Source organism: Fukomys damarensis, unplaced genomic scaffold (assembly GCF_012274545.1).
Source record: "Fukomys damarensis isolate Sample0158 unplaced genomic scaffold, DMR_v1.0_HiC HiC_scaffold_22, whole genome shotgun sequence".
NCBI lineage: Eukaryota > Metazoa > Chordata > Mammalia > Rodentia > Bathyergidae > Fukomys > Fukomys damarensis.
Genome location: NW_022900934.1, coordinates 21,899,517 through 21,915,796, shown reverse-complemented (window position 1 = coordinate 21,915,796; position 16,280 = coordinate 21,899,517). Strand labels below are relative to the sequence as shown.

At 43.5% G+C, this 16,280-nt stretch overlaps 1 protein-coding gene across 2 annotated transcripts in view; it reads left to right on the top strand.

Annotated features, from left to right (window-relative positions):
• Rpn2 (ribophorin II) overlaps positions 1–16,013 on the top strand; it is a 61,917-nt gene extending 45,904 nt beyond the window's left edge. The window contains exons 11-18 of one of the 2 annotated variants that reach the window (XM_010640024.2): positions 591–705; positions 3,881–4,075; positions 5,264–5,350; positions 7,595–7,690; positions 8,954–9,029; positions 10,702–10,831; positions 12,520–12,567; positions 15,695–16,013. In XM_010640024.2, the coding sequence (XP_010638326.1) occupies positions 591–705; positions 3,881–4,075; positions 5,264–5,350; positions 7,595–7,690; positions 8,954–9,029; positions 10,702–10,831; positions 12,520–12,567; positions 15,695–15,707 (760 nt within the window). In that variant the 3' untranslated portion in view covers positions 15,708–16,013. The remainder of the gene's footprint in view (positions 1–590; positions 706–3,880; positions 4,076–5,263; positions 5,351–7,594; positions 7,691–8,953; positions 9,030–10,701; positions 10,832–12,519; positions 12,568–15,694) is intronic. The other variant, XM_010640025.2, reaches the window with a different exon arrangement.
• The last annotated feature ends 267 nt before the right edge of the window (positions 16,014–16,280 follow it).

Below are 16,280 nucleotides of genomic sequence, written 5' to 3'. Positions count from 1 at the left end.
TCAGTCTTTTTTTTTTTTTTTAATTTGCATCCCTTCTCCCCGCCTCCTGGCCTTATGTACATCTTGCTGCCCGAATCAGTCCCATGACGGTTTCTTCTACAGCTCTGTGGCCCAGCTCTTGGCCGTCCTCTGTACCTGCAGAGGTACACGTGAGCTCTACTGGCTCCTGGCTTGATTGAGTTGAGACCTTAGGTCCTTGAAGTGAAAGCCCAGAGGTACAAACATCTGCACAGAGTATTTCCTCAGACCCTGATGAAAGTTCAATCTGTGCTTTTCTCAGCCTTGGTTTTTGGGGGCTTAGGGGTGGAGCTCCATGGTTTGCCTAGTGTGCTCAAGGCCCTGGGTTCATTTCCCAGCAGCTCAAAGAAACAAAATAAAATAACAACAGGAAATCCTTCTCCCTTCTGGTTTTATCAGTCCACTTTGACCCCACTCCTGGGTCCTTTCTCTTCATCTCTCTCTCTGCCCATCACAGAAGTCATACAATGGGAGAGGGAGGATTAGGCAGTCAAAGTAAAGATGTATTCTTTGCCTGTTCTCAGAGATATCCAGATCCTGCCTGAAGACAGTCTGTATAATGTCTCTTTCAGGGTGACCTACCCAGCCAAAGCCAAGGGCACGTTCATTGCAGACAGCCACCAGAACTTCGCCTTGTTCTTCCAGCTCGTGGATGTGAACACTGGTGCTGAACTTACCCCTCACCAGGTCAGGAAGAAGCCGGATAGTTCTCTTGGCTGGAAACATGAATGCGCACTAGAGTAATGATGTGGTGTATCACATGGACAAGAGACGATGCCACTGACCTGCTTTCATTTCTCACTGTAATCCCTGACAGTCCCATGTGCTGCCCTAGGCTCTCATATGGGTGTCACTCCTCACCCGGGACTCCTGCTTCTCTCTCTCTCTTTTTTTTTTGATACCGGGGATAGAACTCAGGCCCTTGCACTTGTGAGGCAGGCGTGGTACCACTGAGCTAAATCCCCGGCTCTCATGCTTCTTTGAAAAGATTAATTGCTATTGAGAAGATGTATTTAGGGCAGATTAGCACTTAATTGAAGTATTTTAAATTTTTGATAATAAGGGAAAGGGGAAAGATAATTTTTTTAAAAAAGCAAAAAAGAAAACCTAAGCAGAGGACCCAAATCTTTGTTTGTTTGTTTGTTTGTTTTTTGAAACAGGGTCTTGCTTATGTAGTTCAGGCTAGCCTTGAACTCACAGCAGTCCTCTGTCTCAGCTTCCCAGCTGCTGGGATAACCAGTGTGCACCATCATGTCTGGCTCCAAATAGTTTTTTGTTGTAACTTGCCGATTTTTTATGGTGGGGTTTGAAGAATAGCCCTTTTAAACTTGTATCTATTTTGTATAGTGAAAGCAGTAGACATTTTTTGTATATATAAAATGGAAATTGTCATTTAAAAGGTTTTCAGACTGTGTAACCTTTTCCCAAGGGAACTAAGATGGCATTTGTCCTCAAACACCTCCCTTACCTGTTGCCTCTGTCGTCCTCGTGTTTTTTTTATTGTTGTTTTGTTTTAATTTTTGGTTTTGATGATCAAACCCGGGACCTTGTGCTTTTGAGGCAGGTGCGATGCCACTGAGCTAAATCCCCGGCTTTCTGTTGTCCTCATTTGAGAAGAGCTGCTCTTGGTCCTGCTACATGTTTGTTTAAGTGTTGTATAAAGGAATTTGTAGATAAGTACTTTCGCTGCTTACAGTTAAGAGAGAATGAAGGAGCTCACGGCTTGGTTTAGGGCTCTTGGTTTAGGTAGAACCAGCAGGGTTGCATCTAGACTGCGAGGCATCATCAGAGAGCAGACCATTGCCATGAATGGAATTACATGCAGACCTTCTTGTTTCTGTTCCTCATAGATGCAGCCACTGCACCTGTGCTCTTGAGCTTGGCCACAGTCTGGGTATCTCCTTTCCCCTCTGCCCTCAAACTCCAGGGCCTTTTATAGTTCCACCTCATTTCCAAGCAGCTTGATCAGGGCACTTAGCCATGTCTGGCTGACGTTTGAGCACTTCTTATCATTTCCCAGTTCTCTTCCAGAATGACATTTGCTAACCAAATAACACAGGGAGGAAAAATATAAAGAGAAGGCATTTTTAAGATGAAATGGTAGAATTACGGTTAGGGCAGGGAGAGTAGGCGAGGAAGCATAGCTAACTGAACACTTGTTTCCTCCTAGATTTCTGTTTTGGAATCCATGGCTCAGAGACCTCCCAGATAAAGATGGCATTTTGCAGACAAGTTTGGGAGCCACTTGCACTTAACTGAAAAGATCAGGCATCTAAACTTGTAAATCCTATTCCTGACTCAGATAATCACTGTAGTCAGGATGATTTGCATCTCTGGGCTCCTTTCCCTAAGTAGTGGTTATTCTTTGTTTCCCCGGTATAAATTAACAAATGAGATTTCAGCTTTTTCCTGTGGATCGAGTACGATCTGAGTGACCACTCGTTTAATGTTCATGTTTTATAATCTGTAATTGGAACCAACCTATCTGCCTTGTTGAATTCTTTATTTTTGGTTCTTTTCTTTTCTTTCTGGTGCTGGGTATTGAACTCAAGACTTTGCACTTGTGAGTCTGGTTACAGCACCACTAAGCTAAATTCCAGCAGAATTCTTTATTTTCAAGCACTTCAAAGAAAAGCTCTGAGTGACTATTAAATGTTGCTATATAGTGGTGCCTCTGTTCCCGAACTTGATTTTTGCCGTGATTCTGGTTGCAAATCCTTTTGAATGAGAACTGAATCAAATTCAGTGGTTAAGTTTAATATTGATCTTATGGGGAAATTGGATTCGGTTCTCATCCAATCTGGTCTTTGATTGGAATCATGGAGAGAATTGAGTTTGTGAACTGAGGTACTATGGCAGTTGTAAAGCAGAAAATTGTAGTTTCCTGTGCCACTGGAGTGGGAGTTTAAATGATGAGACTGAGTATCCTTATACTGAGAATGTTATTAGCAACTCTTTGTTGACTAGCTAGTTTATACTGGGACCTGAGCTACATGCTTTGCATTCATTATTGCAAATCTTCACACAGATATACCACACGCAGAAGTTAAGATTAACCTGCTTTCAAGATGAAGAAACCAGGGTTTGAGGAGGTTAAGTAACCTGCTCAGCTAATAAGTAGTAGAGCCTACTCTGTCTGTCTTTGGAGCTAGAGCTCTCTCCATGACATTGGGCTGCTCTGCTCAATTAGAACTTTGCCTTGCTATTCACACCCGAGTCTCCTCCACTAAATCTTTAGCTGGAGGCACTAGGAAATTGAAAATGGGCCTTTTACAGTTCCACCTCATTTCCCTTCTTTTCACCCACTAGTGAAGAAGTTAATTGGGCAGCAAAGTGGCCAAAAGGCTGGCAGGAAGAAGAAATTGCAGCAGTAGCAAAGGGCTTAAATCATCCACAAACTGGGCAGTGGGTATTTTAGTCTCCAACTTGTCAGGAACTGACTGGACCCCTAAGTTAAATTTCTTTTCCTATACCAGCAAAGAGTTGTCTCTGAGCTAGAAACTAGGGTAAGATGGCCACTGCTTCTACTGTCTGGGTGAGTCTGGCAGAATCCAGAAGCCTTACTCTGATGAAAGAGCTGACAGTTTGCTGCCTGCCTGATCTGACACTGCGCTCACAGGGAGATTGTTAATTTGCTGCTGCTGCTGCTGCTCTTATTTTGAGGTACTGGGGATTGAACTCGGGGACTTCAAACTGAACTACATTTGCAGGCTTTTTTGATTTTTGAGATAGGGTCTTACTAAGTCGGTGCTAAGTTGCCCAGGCTGTTCTCACACTTGCACTCCTCCTGTCTCAGCCTGCACAGCACACACACAGAGTTTTGAAATGATCAGTTGAAAGGTTGTATTACTCTTTCATCTAGACATTTGTCCGACTCCATAATCAGAAGACTGGCCAAGAAGTGGTATTTGTTGCTGAGCCAGACAACAAGAATGTGTACAAATTTGAACTAGACACCTCTGAAAGAAAAATCGAATTTGATTCAGCCTCAGGCACCTACACTCTCTACTTAATCATCGGAGATGCCACTTTGAAGAACCCAATCCTCTGGAATGTGGTAGGTGTCTGAATGAACATGACCCAGGTCAGGGTAGCTGTGCATTGTCATACACAGCTTGTTTATGGGCCCCAGGGATCTTCACCTAGCCTGTGCCTCATAGGCAACGAAAAAGCATCACAAGGTGGAGCATTGTCCTTCTCTGTGCATAATTCTAGACTCATACAGGTAGCTTGTAGCAACGTAGGTGCTTGATAAATATTGACTGAATAAATGGAATGTAAACTTGCCCTCATGAGTTTTAGTAATTTGTGAATTCCTATAAATATTATACTAGAAGGAGGATTTCATGTTACAGTAAGAGTATGGAGAATGATTAGCTGTAAAATTCTCTGGCTGTTAATCTGTGGTATAGCCTTGTAGAAAGAATAAGATTTGAGTTTTCAAAACAGTTCAGGATGGTGTATGACAGATTGCAAAATCCTATTAAACTGACGACCACTTGTGTAGCATGTTACAGTGCTCTTCACCTATATACCCTTCACTTTGGTTTAGTGTGATGACAGAAAACTTCTTGGAAGACATGGCTTTGAGCAAGGGGTTGAAGAATGCCAGGGGCTTTGTCAGGCTCTTATCTGGGGGTTGTGGGATGATTGTTGGGGAGCAGTGCCAGGAAGCTCAACATACTTCTGGGGAGATGTGAGGTGTTCTGTCTTTCAGAGCCCCTGAACCTGTGGAGAACAGCAGTGGATGTGGCTGGAAAGGTGGCAGAGGCCAGATGGCAGCCTTGAGAGGGGCAGTCCCTTTGCAGACAAGGGGACAGCTGCATTTTCTTGTGTTTATGTCTCCCTTTCTTTTCTTGGACTTTGGGCTACTTTTGTACAAGAGTGCATTTTCATTTTTTTTTTTTTTTCTTCTCTTATGTGACTAAATCACACCAAGCAGTTTCTGATTACAGCTGAAACAGCCAATGTACCAACTGGGACTTTTCTATTAGGCAGCTCTATGGGGCTTTTTCTACTAGTAGAAAATTGGAACTCTTGCTCTAGAAAACATTTTCAACAAATACTTATTTTGTTCTTGAAATCTGTACTTCCTTGATTTGTCAACTAATGAATCAGAAGTGATTGGGCTGCCTGGTGCGTTTTTCATTTGTGGTCGTGGATGTGATTTAGAGAGGGTCATCCTGCTAAGGAGTCTCACCACCTCTCTCCCCCTGTACCACTAACGGCTGTTCTTACTTTTTAGGCTGATGTGGTCATCAAGTTCCCAGAAGAAGAAGCTCCCTCAACTGTCCTGTCCCAGAACCTTTTCACCCCGAAACAGGAAATTCAGGTATATCCAAAGGCATTCTCCCCTGGGCGTAGTGAGGGAAGAAGCCAACCCCTGGGCTATTGCTCTGGTCCTTCCTTTAACCTATTTATTTGGTATTTTACTGGTTGAGCCTTACTACCCTGTGAATTAGGTAGGGCAAAAGTAGACCTGTCCTGGAGGTGGGCACACAGGTTTGGAAAGCCATTGCAAACTCCCAGAAAACAGAATTAGAGATAAAATCGGTTCACTTTCCTGAAATGCAGAGGCTCAGACCACACATCACTGCTCGGCCACTGTGGGCTTTAGTTTTTGTTCTTTCCTCCTTTATAAATCAGCCAACTTACCTGGAGGACAAAGCGTTACTCTCTTGGGCAAGTTCTTCATCTCTACCAAAGCTCCTTTCCTTATAACACAAAAATCAGCAAGCCCTGCCCGCCACAGCTCAGAGGGTATTATGAGGATCAAAATGGATAATGAATAAGGAAAGAAAGGCTTGGCCGGGTGTGATAGTGCACACCCGTCATCACAGCTCTCTGGAGGCAGAGGCAGAAGGATCACAAGTTTGAGGCCAACCTGGGATACATAGCAAGACTTTGTATCCTCTCAAAAAAGAGAAACAAAACAAAATCAAAAAAGGAAGATGAATGAAGGAAGAAAAGGCTTGGGAATGTTTCTAGGAACCTTTACAGTTTGGGTACTGGCTAAGGAAACTGAAGTAGATTCACTCAGCAGTAGACTGCTTTGTAGTCATGAGACATTGTTGAACTGTAGAAACATGGAAACCTACCTGTACTACATTGTGTGAAGTGTTAAAGCAGAGTACTTATTCTCACTTCTCTGTTCAACATGTTCACGATGGGGCCATATTTGTATGGCTCACTGCCAGGTGCTCTGAGCCGGTAGAAATGGGCTAAAACATCCAAGGGCTCAGAGGGTAGAGGAGTAGGATTCTTCCTGAAATCCCGCTCCATATTGATGCAGCACTGGTCAATAGCAGAGCCAGATATGATAGCACATGTCTGTAATCCCAGCTGTCAGTAGGCTGAGGCAGGAGGATTACCACAAGTTTGAGGCCAGCCTGAACTACATAGTGAGACCTTGTCTCACAAAATAAAAAAGAATATGCAATGCAACTAGCTAGTAGAAGAACAGCTCTGGTGAGGAAGTATGCTGGCTGATTTGGAGAGTGGAGTGAAGAGGTGGCAGCAGCTACTGCAAACCATTTAGAAATATCTTGATGATGGCAGCAAAGAGGAGGTGAGGTGAAAATTCAGCAACCGTTTAGCCCTGAAGTAGGGCTGCCTCATCACAGAGTTGGATTGTCTTGGCATTGGCAAACAGAAAAGGTGGCCATAGTTTGTATATTAGAGAAAAAAAAACCCTTTAAAAACAAAGGTTCAATCTGCATATGTGTTATAGCTCCTAAAGCGTAGTTCCATGCCCTGTTCCATTTTTTCCTCACAACATCTTTACACGCCTAGTACGGTGGTCATTGCTCTCCATATGCCCCATTGTCCAGCTGGAAACTGAGGCAAAGAGTGGCCTCATAGCCATATATATCAGTTTGGATCTAAACAGAGGTCTGTAGATTCCCAGTCTGTTGCTGTGCTTTCTGGGTCATGCTGACTAGGTGAGCTTCCCAAAGTAAATTCATGTTCAGTTGCTCAGGAGAAAAATCAAATATCGGAAGAAGGCTTACCCAGGCCTCTGGTTTAACTCTGGAAATCGGGTGAAGTAAGGGAGGAGAAAGTTTGTTCAGCTCTTCCTTGGAGCTGTGGCTGGAGGGAGACAGGGATGAGTTAGGGTTGGAACCACCTGTAGTGAGGTGCTGTTAAATGTTAAAAGGAGAAGACATTACTGCCACCCAGCTAAATGAAGTAGGGCAGCAGCATTTTACCTTGGAACCTAAAGCGTGATGAAATCCATATCTCTGCCTTGGGTCCATAGACCTGGCCGCCCTCCTTGCCACCAGGCAGATATTGCTTGAGTTGCATTCTCTAACCTTAAATGGAATGAGTCTCTGAGGCAGAAAAAGAGTTGGCCAAGCAGTGAGCTAGGACCAGTGTAGCATCTTGGGAAGAGAGACCTCTGAGATCAGAAGCCAGTATTAAGAAGAGGTGAAAGGCCAAGCGGTCACTCGCTGCCAGAAGGTTTTAGCCTCTGGGGCATTTCTGCTTCATGTTCGTCATTGACCTTTTAGAGAGCATGGTTGCCCTGCCGGGAGGTCACGTTCTCAAGTCTTCGCGGTGTGTCTTCTCTTGGCAGCACCTGTTCCGTGAGCCTGAGAAGAGGCCCCCCACAGTGGTGTCCAACACATTCACGGCCCTGATCCTCTCGCCTTTGCTTTTGCTTTTTGCTCTGGTGAGTCACTGTAATTAGCATGGGCAGTGGGTGTCTGATGACAGACTTGGCAGATGTAGCCATTGCAAAGGAGGCTTTGTGCTCCAGCTCAGCACAGCTCCAGAGGGGTCTAGCAGCTGTGACCTGAGCTGATGGTTAAAAAATTTTAGAATAGCCGAGCTTCCCCACTATGGGGAGGGGCCAGATAAACCGACCATTAATAAGGCGGCATGAGAAAGTTCCTAATAACTAACTTGACAAAAGTGTGTGGGCTGTGTGACACTCCATGGGAGTGTTCAATTGATATAAAGTGTGAAAAAGCAGGGCCCATGCTGTTGGCAATGAAGAATGGAGTGCAGAGGCCGCACATTCCAGCTATGCTGGGAGCCTAAAACTGCAAAAACTGAAGTCCTCATAAAAGCAAATGTTCATTAGTGCACCCATATAATACAACAGTGTGCAGCCTGTTAACAGAATGGATAGATCTCTTCACTGATAGGTGGCCTAAGGAACCAAGGCAAGGAGTAGGGTAGTTGTTGAGTGTGATCCTCTCTGTGGAAAAATGTTTTAAAATACGTATCAGTGTTGGTCCCCTCTAAGGAGGGGACATTTGGAGAGTATAGAGGAAAGAAATGTTTAGCTTTTATATTTATCATAGTGTTCACATTTTTAACCAGTTAATGGGGGTTTTCTTTGTTTCTCTTTTAAAGTTATAAACTGCATATACTCAAAGTTCAGAGAATTTTGAGGAAAAAAAACCTCTTACTTTTGGAGAATTGTTCCCAATTAATTTGTTGATTGTAACAAAATAATTATTGGTTAATCTAAGTCTAAAAAGCATTCTACAAGCTTTCAGGAACCATATCAGGATATTAGCACCCTTTCTCCTATTTGAGTGACCAGAATTTCAAAAGTGTGGTTATCATAACCATGCTCACAGAACTTAATGGAAGAGCTGGTTAATTCATCATAAATGCAGTTTCTGACCTTTCAGCCTCATGGTTTCACCTGCTTTAAAATAGAAATGTTCTCAGTCATTAAAAATGATGTTGAGGTTTGAGTAACCGAGCACATTGGGAGCAGGTGCCAAAATACCTTTCTGAGGAAAAAAGGGCAAATTTTCCTTATGTCTTAAAATAGGGTGGTTGTCACTTGGAAAAATGCGTCTTTCCAGTATGTATGAACTTCTAAGTGCTGAGGGCTGTTCCTTGGATGAGTACTGGTATGGCACATGTTGCCTCTTTTTAAATTCTAATGTCTTTTTAATTTCTCCCCATCACTCAGTGGATCCGGATTGGAGCCAATGTCTCCAACTTCACTTTTGCTCCTAGCACAATTGTCTTTCACCTGGGACATGCTGGTAAGTGCCCAGGCTGCTAATTCTATTTAACCTCCTCTGACATTTTGTCTGCCCCCGCAAAAGCCCCGTTAAATACACCCTTAGCCTATTAACTATAATGACTTAATAGCATAGCATTTCCTCTTCCTCCTGGCCTTTTAGAACAGTTAATACGATGATAAACCTGTTTGGTCCATAAGCTTAGAACAGCTGTCATTATATTGGGCTTCATTGTACTAGGGGGCTGTTGGCAGGCCATTTACCCTCATTTAATAGCCCTGTTCATTTCTAGAGATTACTCACTTATCGTGTCTTTACAATGAGCCATTTTCCTGGATGAAGAGCATTAATGCAGTTTCCAAAGGTTATCTTTCCCCACTGCATCGATCTTAATGGGTGCTGGCGGCTCTGTCTGGGCAGTAATAGAAAACAATCACTTCCATGGTCAGACACACTGTCCTGCCTCGTTCTCTGAGAACACAGGGTCCAAACAGCCTCAAATAACATGACAGTAATTTCACAAATAGGTTAGGCATTTCCGAGATTCTGATATTCTTGAATCAGTAAATCAGCAAATCAGGCTTACATCTCACTGAGACTTCAATGCTGTTTAATTCCTTTGCCTCTTTCCAGGGTTGTCATCTCCTCAGCCATAGTATATGGTTTCTGGAGATGACTCCCATGAAATTCCAGGCAAATGTGTGTCTGTTTTTCAGGGGAAAGAGAGAGTCCATAACTTTGATCATATTCTCACATTGATTCATGACCTCAAAATGCTTAAGAACCCCTGTTGGAGTTCATCCGCCATCCTTCTGGACAGATTTAACAGGATGACCTTTTTCTCCAGCTCAGCTACTAGATTTGAAAAATAGCTTTCTCAGCCTACACCGAGAACAAAATCTGAATATAAAATTATTCAGAACCATGATTTTGTTGTTGTTGTTGTTGTTGCGAGTTTTCTTTGCATATGTTTCTTCATTTGATTCTCATTGCAGTCCTGATAGGAGAGACTCAGCAGCGTTTATAATCTGTTTGACATGTGAAAGAATTTGGGCTCAGAGAAATGAAGTGGTTGATAAGGGCAGAGCCTGGACTAGAATCCAGGGCTCTCAGTACCAAGCTCCAGACTCTTCACTTAACTTTTTACCTTGGTCCTCCTTGATCCCTTCCTAGTCCCAGTAATGAAGCATCCTTAACATGACCTGGCTTCCTGAACATGTTTTTAATGAAAAAAATATTCATTTTATCTAATTTTGCATACTTTCATTAAGACTTTGAAAATTGTAGTGCATAACTGTAATCCCAGCACTCTGGGAGGCTGAGGCAGGAAGATTGCAAGTTTGGGTCCAGCCTGGGCAACTTGGTGATTTGGTGAGACCCTGTATCAAAATGAAGAAAGAGCTGGAGGTATAACTTAGTGTGGAGGCCTGGGATCAATTCCCAGGAGAAAAAAAGGCGAGAAATATACGTGAGATAGATTGATTTTCACTTCCACGTTTCTTAGTAGTCAAGTTTGAGAGGCAAGAATAAATTGAGTTACCTACTATGTGGCATCATGTAAGAGGGATAAAGCAAGGTGGTTTAGAAATGCAAACATTTTCATAAATCAGCAGTCAGTATTTCTAATTCTCCTCCATCCTTGGGCATTGTCACTGTGTCATTTAATTTGGTATTGTGACATCTTTCCTTGTAGCTATGCTGGGGCTCATGTATGTCTACTGGACTCAGCTCAACATGTTCCAGACTCTGAAGTACCTGGCCATCCTGGGAAGTGTGACATTTCTGGCTGGCAATCGGATGCTGGCCCAGCAGGCAGTTAAGAGGTGAGGCTGGGATGGGCTAGGAATTAGAGATGTTTGTGTCAGCTCTGCCAGCCTAGCTCTTAGCTCAGGGGTGTGTGGCAACATGGCCCAGATCCTAGGGGGCAAATCTTCTGTAATCCAGCCTGATGCAGAAACTGTAGGAACTTCTAGACCAGGAAAGGGCCTTAGTGATCACCTCTAGATGTATTAAAACCACAGTAATTTATCCCCACACTTTAGAATGAAGGAGGAGGATAATTCTTTATGAAGATTAAAATGGGTTAGAATATGTGGTGGAAGATTGTTAATTTGGCCGGCTGTGTAAAAATTCCCCTCTCAAGCTGAGGATGTAGGTCAGTAGTAGAATGCTTGCCTACCATCCTTTAGGTTTCATCCCCAGCACTGCCAAAACAACAACAACAAAAAAATCCTTTTTTATTGCTACACAGGATCCTGCCCTGCACTCCTCCCCAGCCCCTGACAGCACCTGGGACTTTTCCTCCCAGTGTGAGCTCTGTGTTCTTCCCACAGAAGCTGTACAGGTTTTGCAGAGGCTCCCAGCAGGGAGCATCTACTTTGGAGCCCACATCGCTGTCCCAGGAACCAAACAGCATGAGAGTTAGACAAATGGTCACACCTTGACATAATGGCAGCTTGCTGGCAGCTTGACTTTCAGAACAGAATTAGAGGCAAATTTAAATGTCACAAAGGTATTTCTCATTGATTTGGCTTTATTAGAACCTGGGTGATTTCAGCAGTGAAAAGGTCAGAGTTGCTTTCACCTTTGGAAGAAATCATTTTCAAATGTGCCATGTGTTGTCTCCAGGACTTCTGCTGGCAGAATGTCACTCAGTAGCCTCCCCTCCAACATGGCTGCCAATTAGGTCAGCCACGTCTGAGAGAGGCTTTCTCAGGGAGACCATTAATGGGTGGGAGAAGCAAAGGTCTTCATTTCCACCTGCATCTCTGTAACAACACTTTCAGAGCACCTCCCTGTGGAGACTGGTGCAGACCCTTCTATAGTAACCCGAGTCCCACCAGAGCTCCCTGTAGTACCAGCAGTGGCAGCTGGTTCATTTTTCTGTCTTCTTCAGCAGCCATTACTTGGCAGCTATGCACTGTGTCTAGAAAGAGCCAAAGACTCAGCTGCTCTTCCAAAGCAGAATCCTCTTCCTTGCAGCAATCAGTCTGGGTTCCCAGAGAGCCAAGAAGCTGTGCTCTGCTGACTTCTCTTTTTCAAAAGTTGCCTGCAAGATGAACAAAATAAAAGAGAGAGTAATGGGGGCCAGGAATTTAGCTCAGTGGTTCTGCCGCCTGCCTCGCAAGCTCAAGGACCTGAGTTTGATCCCTGGTACCCCAAATAAAAAAAAGAGAGAGAGTGAGGTAGAAACCATTTGATTTAGGTCCTGCTTAGCAGGAGCTCCTAATCTGGAATCCTGAAGCATACACATTTTCTGGGGAAAGACCATGGTTTTCATCAGAATCCCCAGGGTCAGTGATACCCCACCAGGCAGATAGACACATTCCCCCACTCAGAAGGGTAAAGCCCACTCTTCTGTTACATCTTCGCAAGTCCTGGAATCAGCACTGCCCTGGGGAAATCAGTGACCCTAATGAAAGCTCTGGTTGTGTGTTTGCTGTTTCTGTCCTCAGCTTATTTCTCTTCTTGCTGTCCTTTCTTGATTCTCAAACCCTCTTTCCTTTGGCAGGATCGCTGCAGAGCAGAGCAGTAGATTGGCAAAATATAGGACACTACGGTAAAGATAAAGGGCGGACTCATCGCAGGAGCAGGGTCCCTTTTCCATCTTGCCACCTCATGCATGTCAGTGATTCTGTCAAGTTCTCAGCCCACTCATCCCTCTCCCTCTCCCTGTGCCAAAGCCGAAATCTCAGGCCATTTTACAACTTGCTGGATGAGGCTGTGACTGAACCAGGACAAAAGCTCCCTGAAGTTAGTCCAGATGAGACAGTAACTTCACAGCAGAGCAATTTTGCCCTGGCTCTGACTGTGTTAAGACTTCATCCCCTCATGTGTCCTTTGGGGTTCTGATTTATACTCATAGCCAGTCTCTGTTTATGGGAGAGCAGAATAAGGACAACGCCAACCTTGGACTTCTTTTTTGTTTTTCTTTTTTCTCTTAACCTTGAACTTCTTAAAATAGATCCCTTTCCAAATAAATGTATGAAATGATGGTTCCATGGCAAATCCTGGCACACTTGTCACTGTTTCTAGGCCTTTGCCAAACACTAATCTCTAGTGGGGCCAAACAGTGTGTTTTGGTGAGAGTGAATTATGACGGACTGAGGGCCACAGATGAAACCCAGCAGTAAAGCCAGGTCCTAGAGCTCACAGTATGGGGATGGTCTGTGCCCCTGTGACTAAAACATCGCTTGTTCTTCCCAGGGTTAGTGCTAGGACAAGGAGGAAGTGGAGGCCAGATGCAGGAGGGAAGGACAGCCGGGGATTTAGCTCAGTGGTGCCGTCACCTGCTTCACAAGCACAAGGTCCCGAGTTCGATCCCTGGTACCAAAAAAAAAAAAGGGAAGGACAGTGTCTGATTCTTCACAGATCTGTTCCTCTAAACCAGGGGTCAAAAAGAGGTTTCTGAAAAGAACTGGTGGTATTTTAGGACTTACAGGCCAGATGGTCTCTGTCACAACTAAACTGGGTGCTGTCGTGTGAAAGCAGACGTGGGTTATGTAAACAAGTGGATGTGGTGGCATGCCAGTGAAACACACCAAAATCGCTAGTGGGCTGAATTTGGCCTGTGCACATAACAGTAGTTGGCCAACCCCTGCCCTGGACCAAGAAATGGGGGCAGGGAGCTATTTGAGTTTCCAAGTTATATTCTCTTTATCTCTTGCCTTTGAAATGGCTTTCTTCACCAAAGCAACAAAGCTGTCTAGTTTTAATCCTCTGCAAGTAGGAGAGATCAACAAAAAGCAAAGCTGTTTCACTGATGCAGGAGCATAAAGTGGGTCACTCAGTCCTCAATACCAGAAGAAATTACATTAGTTTTGGTTTTGTTTCTTTTCAGGATTAACAGGTATAATTTGCATACAATAAAATTTACTCTTTTTTAAGTGTATAATTCTGTGAATCTCAAAAAAGGCGTATCAGTGAAAGCACAGACTTTTTCCATACCTCAGAAAGGTTCCTCTGAACCTTTCCAAAGCAAGTCCCTCATGCCCACCTGACTTTACCCATTTGGTTTTTTCCTAATTAAAAAAAAAAAAACAACACACTTTTGTGAAACAGGGTAGTAGTAGCAGCTATTTAGTTCATCCTGGCCTTGAACTCACTATGCAGCCTCAACACTAAATTGGCCTCAAATTCGTGGTGAACCTCCTGCTTCAGCCTCCTGAGAGAGGGCATTACAGATGTGTGCCACCGCAGCCAGCTGGTTTTTTTCCTAAATTAATAGTTGCTCACAGTCTGCTGAGAGATTTTCTTTCAAAACTAGTCCTTTCTGCTGCATGAAAGTTAGTCTTTAGACTAACTTCTTTTCTCTGGATTTTTAAATAGTCCATGCCAATCCTACTATTCCCAAATCAGGTTGCTTGAAGGAGAGAAAGTCACATGATCATTTGGACATTTGGAACTTTCTCGGGTTGGGACCCAGTGTTTAGATTTATCTTTGGTAGCTGAGTACAAACATTGATTTGAGCAAGCATAATGCAGGGTATTATTTCTTGACTACGATTCAAGCTTTCAGCTGTATTTCATACTCAGATTATCCTTTTTACATGAACGTTTCTGCATAGACACCTTTTTTTTTTTTTTTTTTTTTTTTTTTTTTTTTTTTTTTTTTTGGTACTGGGGATCAAACTTGGGACCTTGCACTTGCAGGGCAGACAGTGGAACTGAGCTAAATCCCTAGCCCCTAGACACACATTTTAATGTTCCCAGGAGCCTCTGAAGCTTGGCAAGGGATTAGGGCCACATAGCCTGACCCTCAGGGTTATTTTCATGGCTGTGCATGCCCCTAGGAACTTTTAGTACTTGTTTTAGAGCCTGCCATTCTGTAAGACTGCAAGTTATACCCTTAGTCCTCACTGCTGGGTCTAGATGCCTACTAAGGACAGCAGGCATAGGGCACCTACCTCTCTGCTTGCCAGAGCCTGCCTGAATCAGTTACTTGCTGCTGTCACCCCCCTGACCCTCCACTGCAGATTCTGTCTAGATAGTGGTGGCGAACCTATGGCACGTGTGCCACAGCCAGCTACTTTTTATCATTGAGAACTCTAAAAGGTTTGCCATCACTGATCTAGACATCATTTTTGATTCTTATGCTTTTCTACTTCTCAGAGTCTAGGGAAAAGCAGCCAAGGAGAAAGAGGATAGAGGTTTTTAACTCCTCTTAAAATTTTTCTGTGTGTTTAGCCCCATTTTTGAGACTTCTGTGAAGTTTATAGACAGCAGTCTGACTTGGCAAGAACCCAGCCACCTGGCAGGAATGTGATGCAGGTCACATCTTGTAAGGGTCACATGTTGGTTAGCAGATAGAGTCTGGGGAATCAAAGCCGAGCATTCTTCAAACTCTTGCTGTTCTGGCTGAAGTTTACATAATCTTTTGGCCTTGTACTGTGAAAGGTGTGCCTGGAGTTAACTCATCTCCTTAGTATTTTCACCTATCGCTTGGTTATCATTGTTCGTTTCCTTCTTTTTAAGTCATTATCTGCTTCTGTTATGACTGGCTGTTCCACATTCTTCTATGAAATGAGATGAGGCATAAATGAATAGAACCAATAAATAAATGATTATAAGTGGGATCTTCACAGTAGGAGAGGACCTTGTTCTCTCTTTCTGTTGTCACCAGTTAAGAACTGTAGCCGTGAATTGAAACCGTCAATAATTTTGTGTTTGTGTCCTTTTTCTTTCAGAACAACACATTAGTTCCAGAAAAAGGATGGAAAATTTGCAAACTTAAATGAATGTTGAAAAAAGGAGTCAAAAACAGTTCACAGTGAAAAGAGAAACGAAAACAAAAAGTTACTTTATTTAAAAATAAAAAGATTGAAATGTGGTTACTTTTGCTTCTTTTTCAGTTTCCCCTACACAGCACATACATGTGGTTCAGATTGTCTGTACGTTTGGCATGATGCTGTAGCAAGATGCTGTGAATGTCCTAAGTTACCCAGATGTTGCATTGACAAGTTGAAATCTGTAATTAATCTGTTTTGGAATAAAGAGAGTAATACGAGCAAAGGCCCGGTTGAGTCCTTTGGGATGGTGGGATCCTTGGTCGTATAATGTGAGGACTTGGGTGTTGACGAGGTGGCCAGCATGTTTCTCCAGGGCTTTTTACATTGATCCTTCTCACCCCTTTCTTAGCAGGACTGAGGATTACCTTAAAAAGCCAGCTTCTTTCCTGCTTCTCAGGCCGCTGCACAGCAGCCCTGATGGTCTTTGAAGGACCCCACACACACATAGCAGCTGAGCCTGCTCCATCCTCTTACCTTTTGAAGG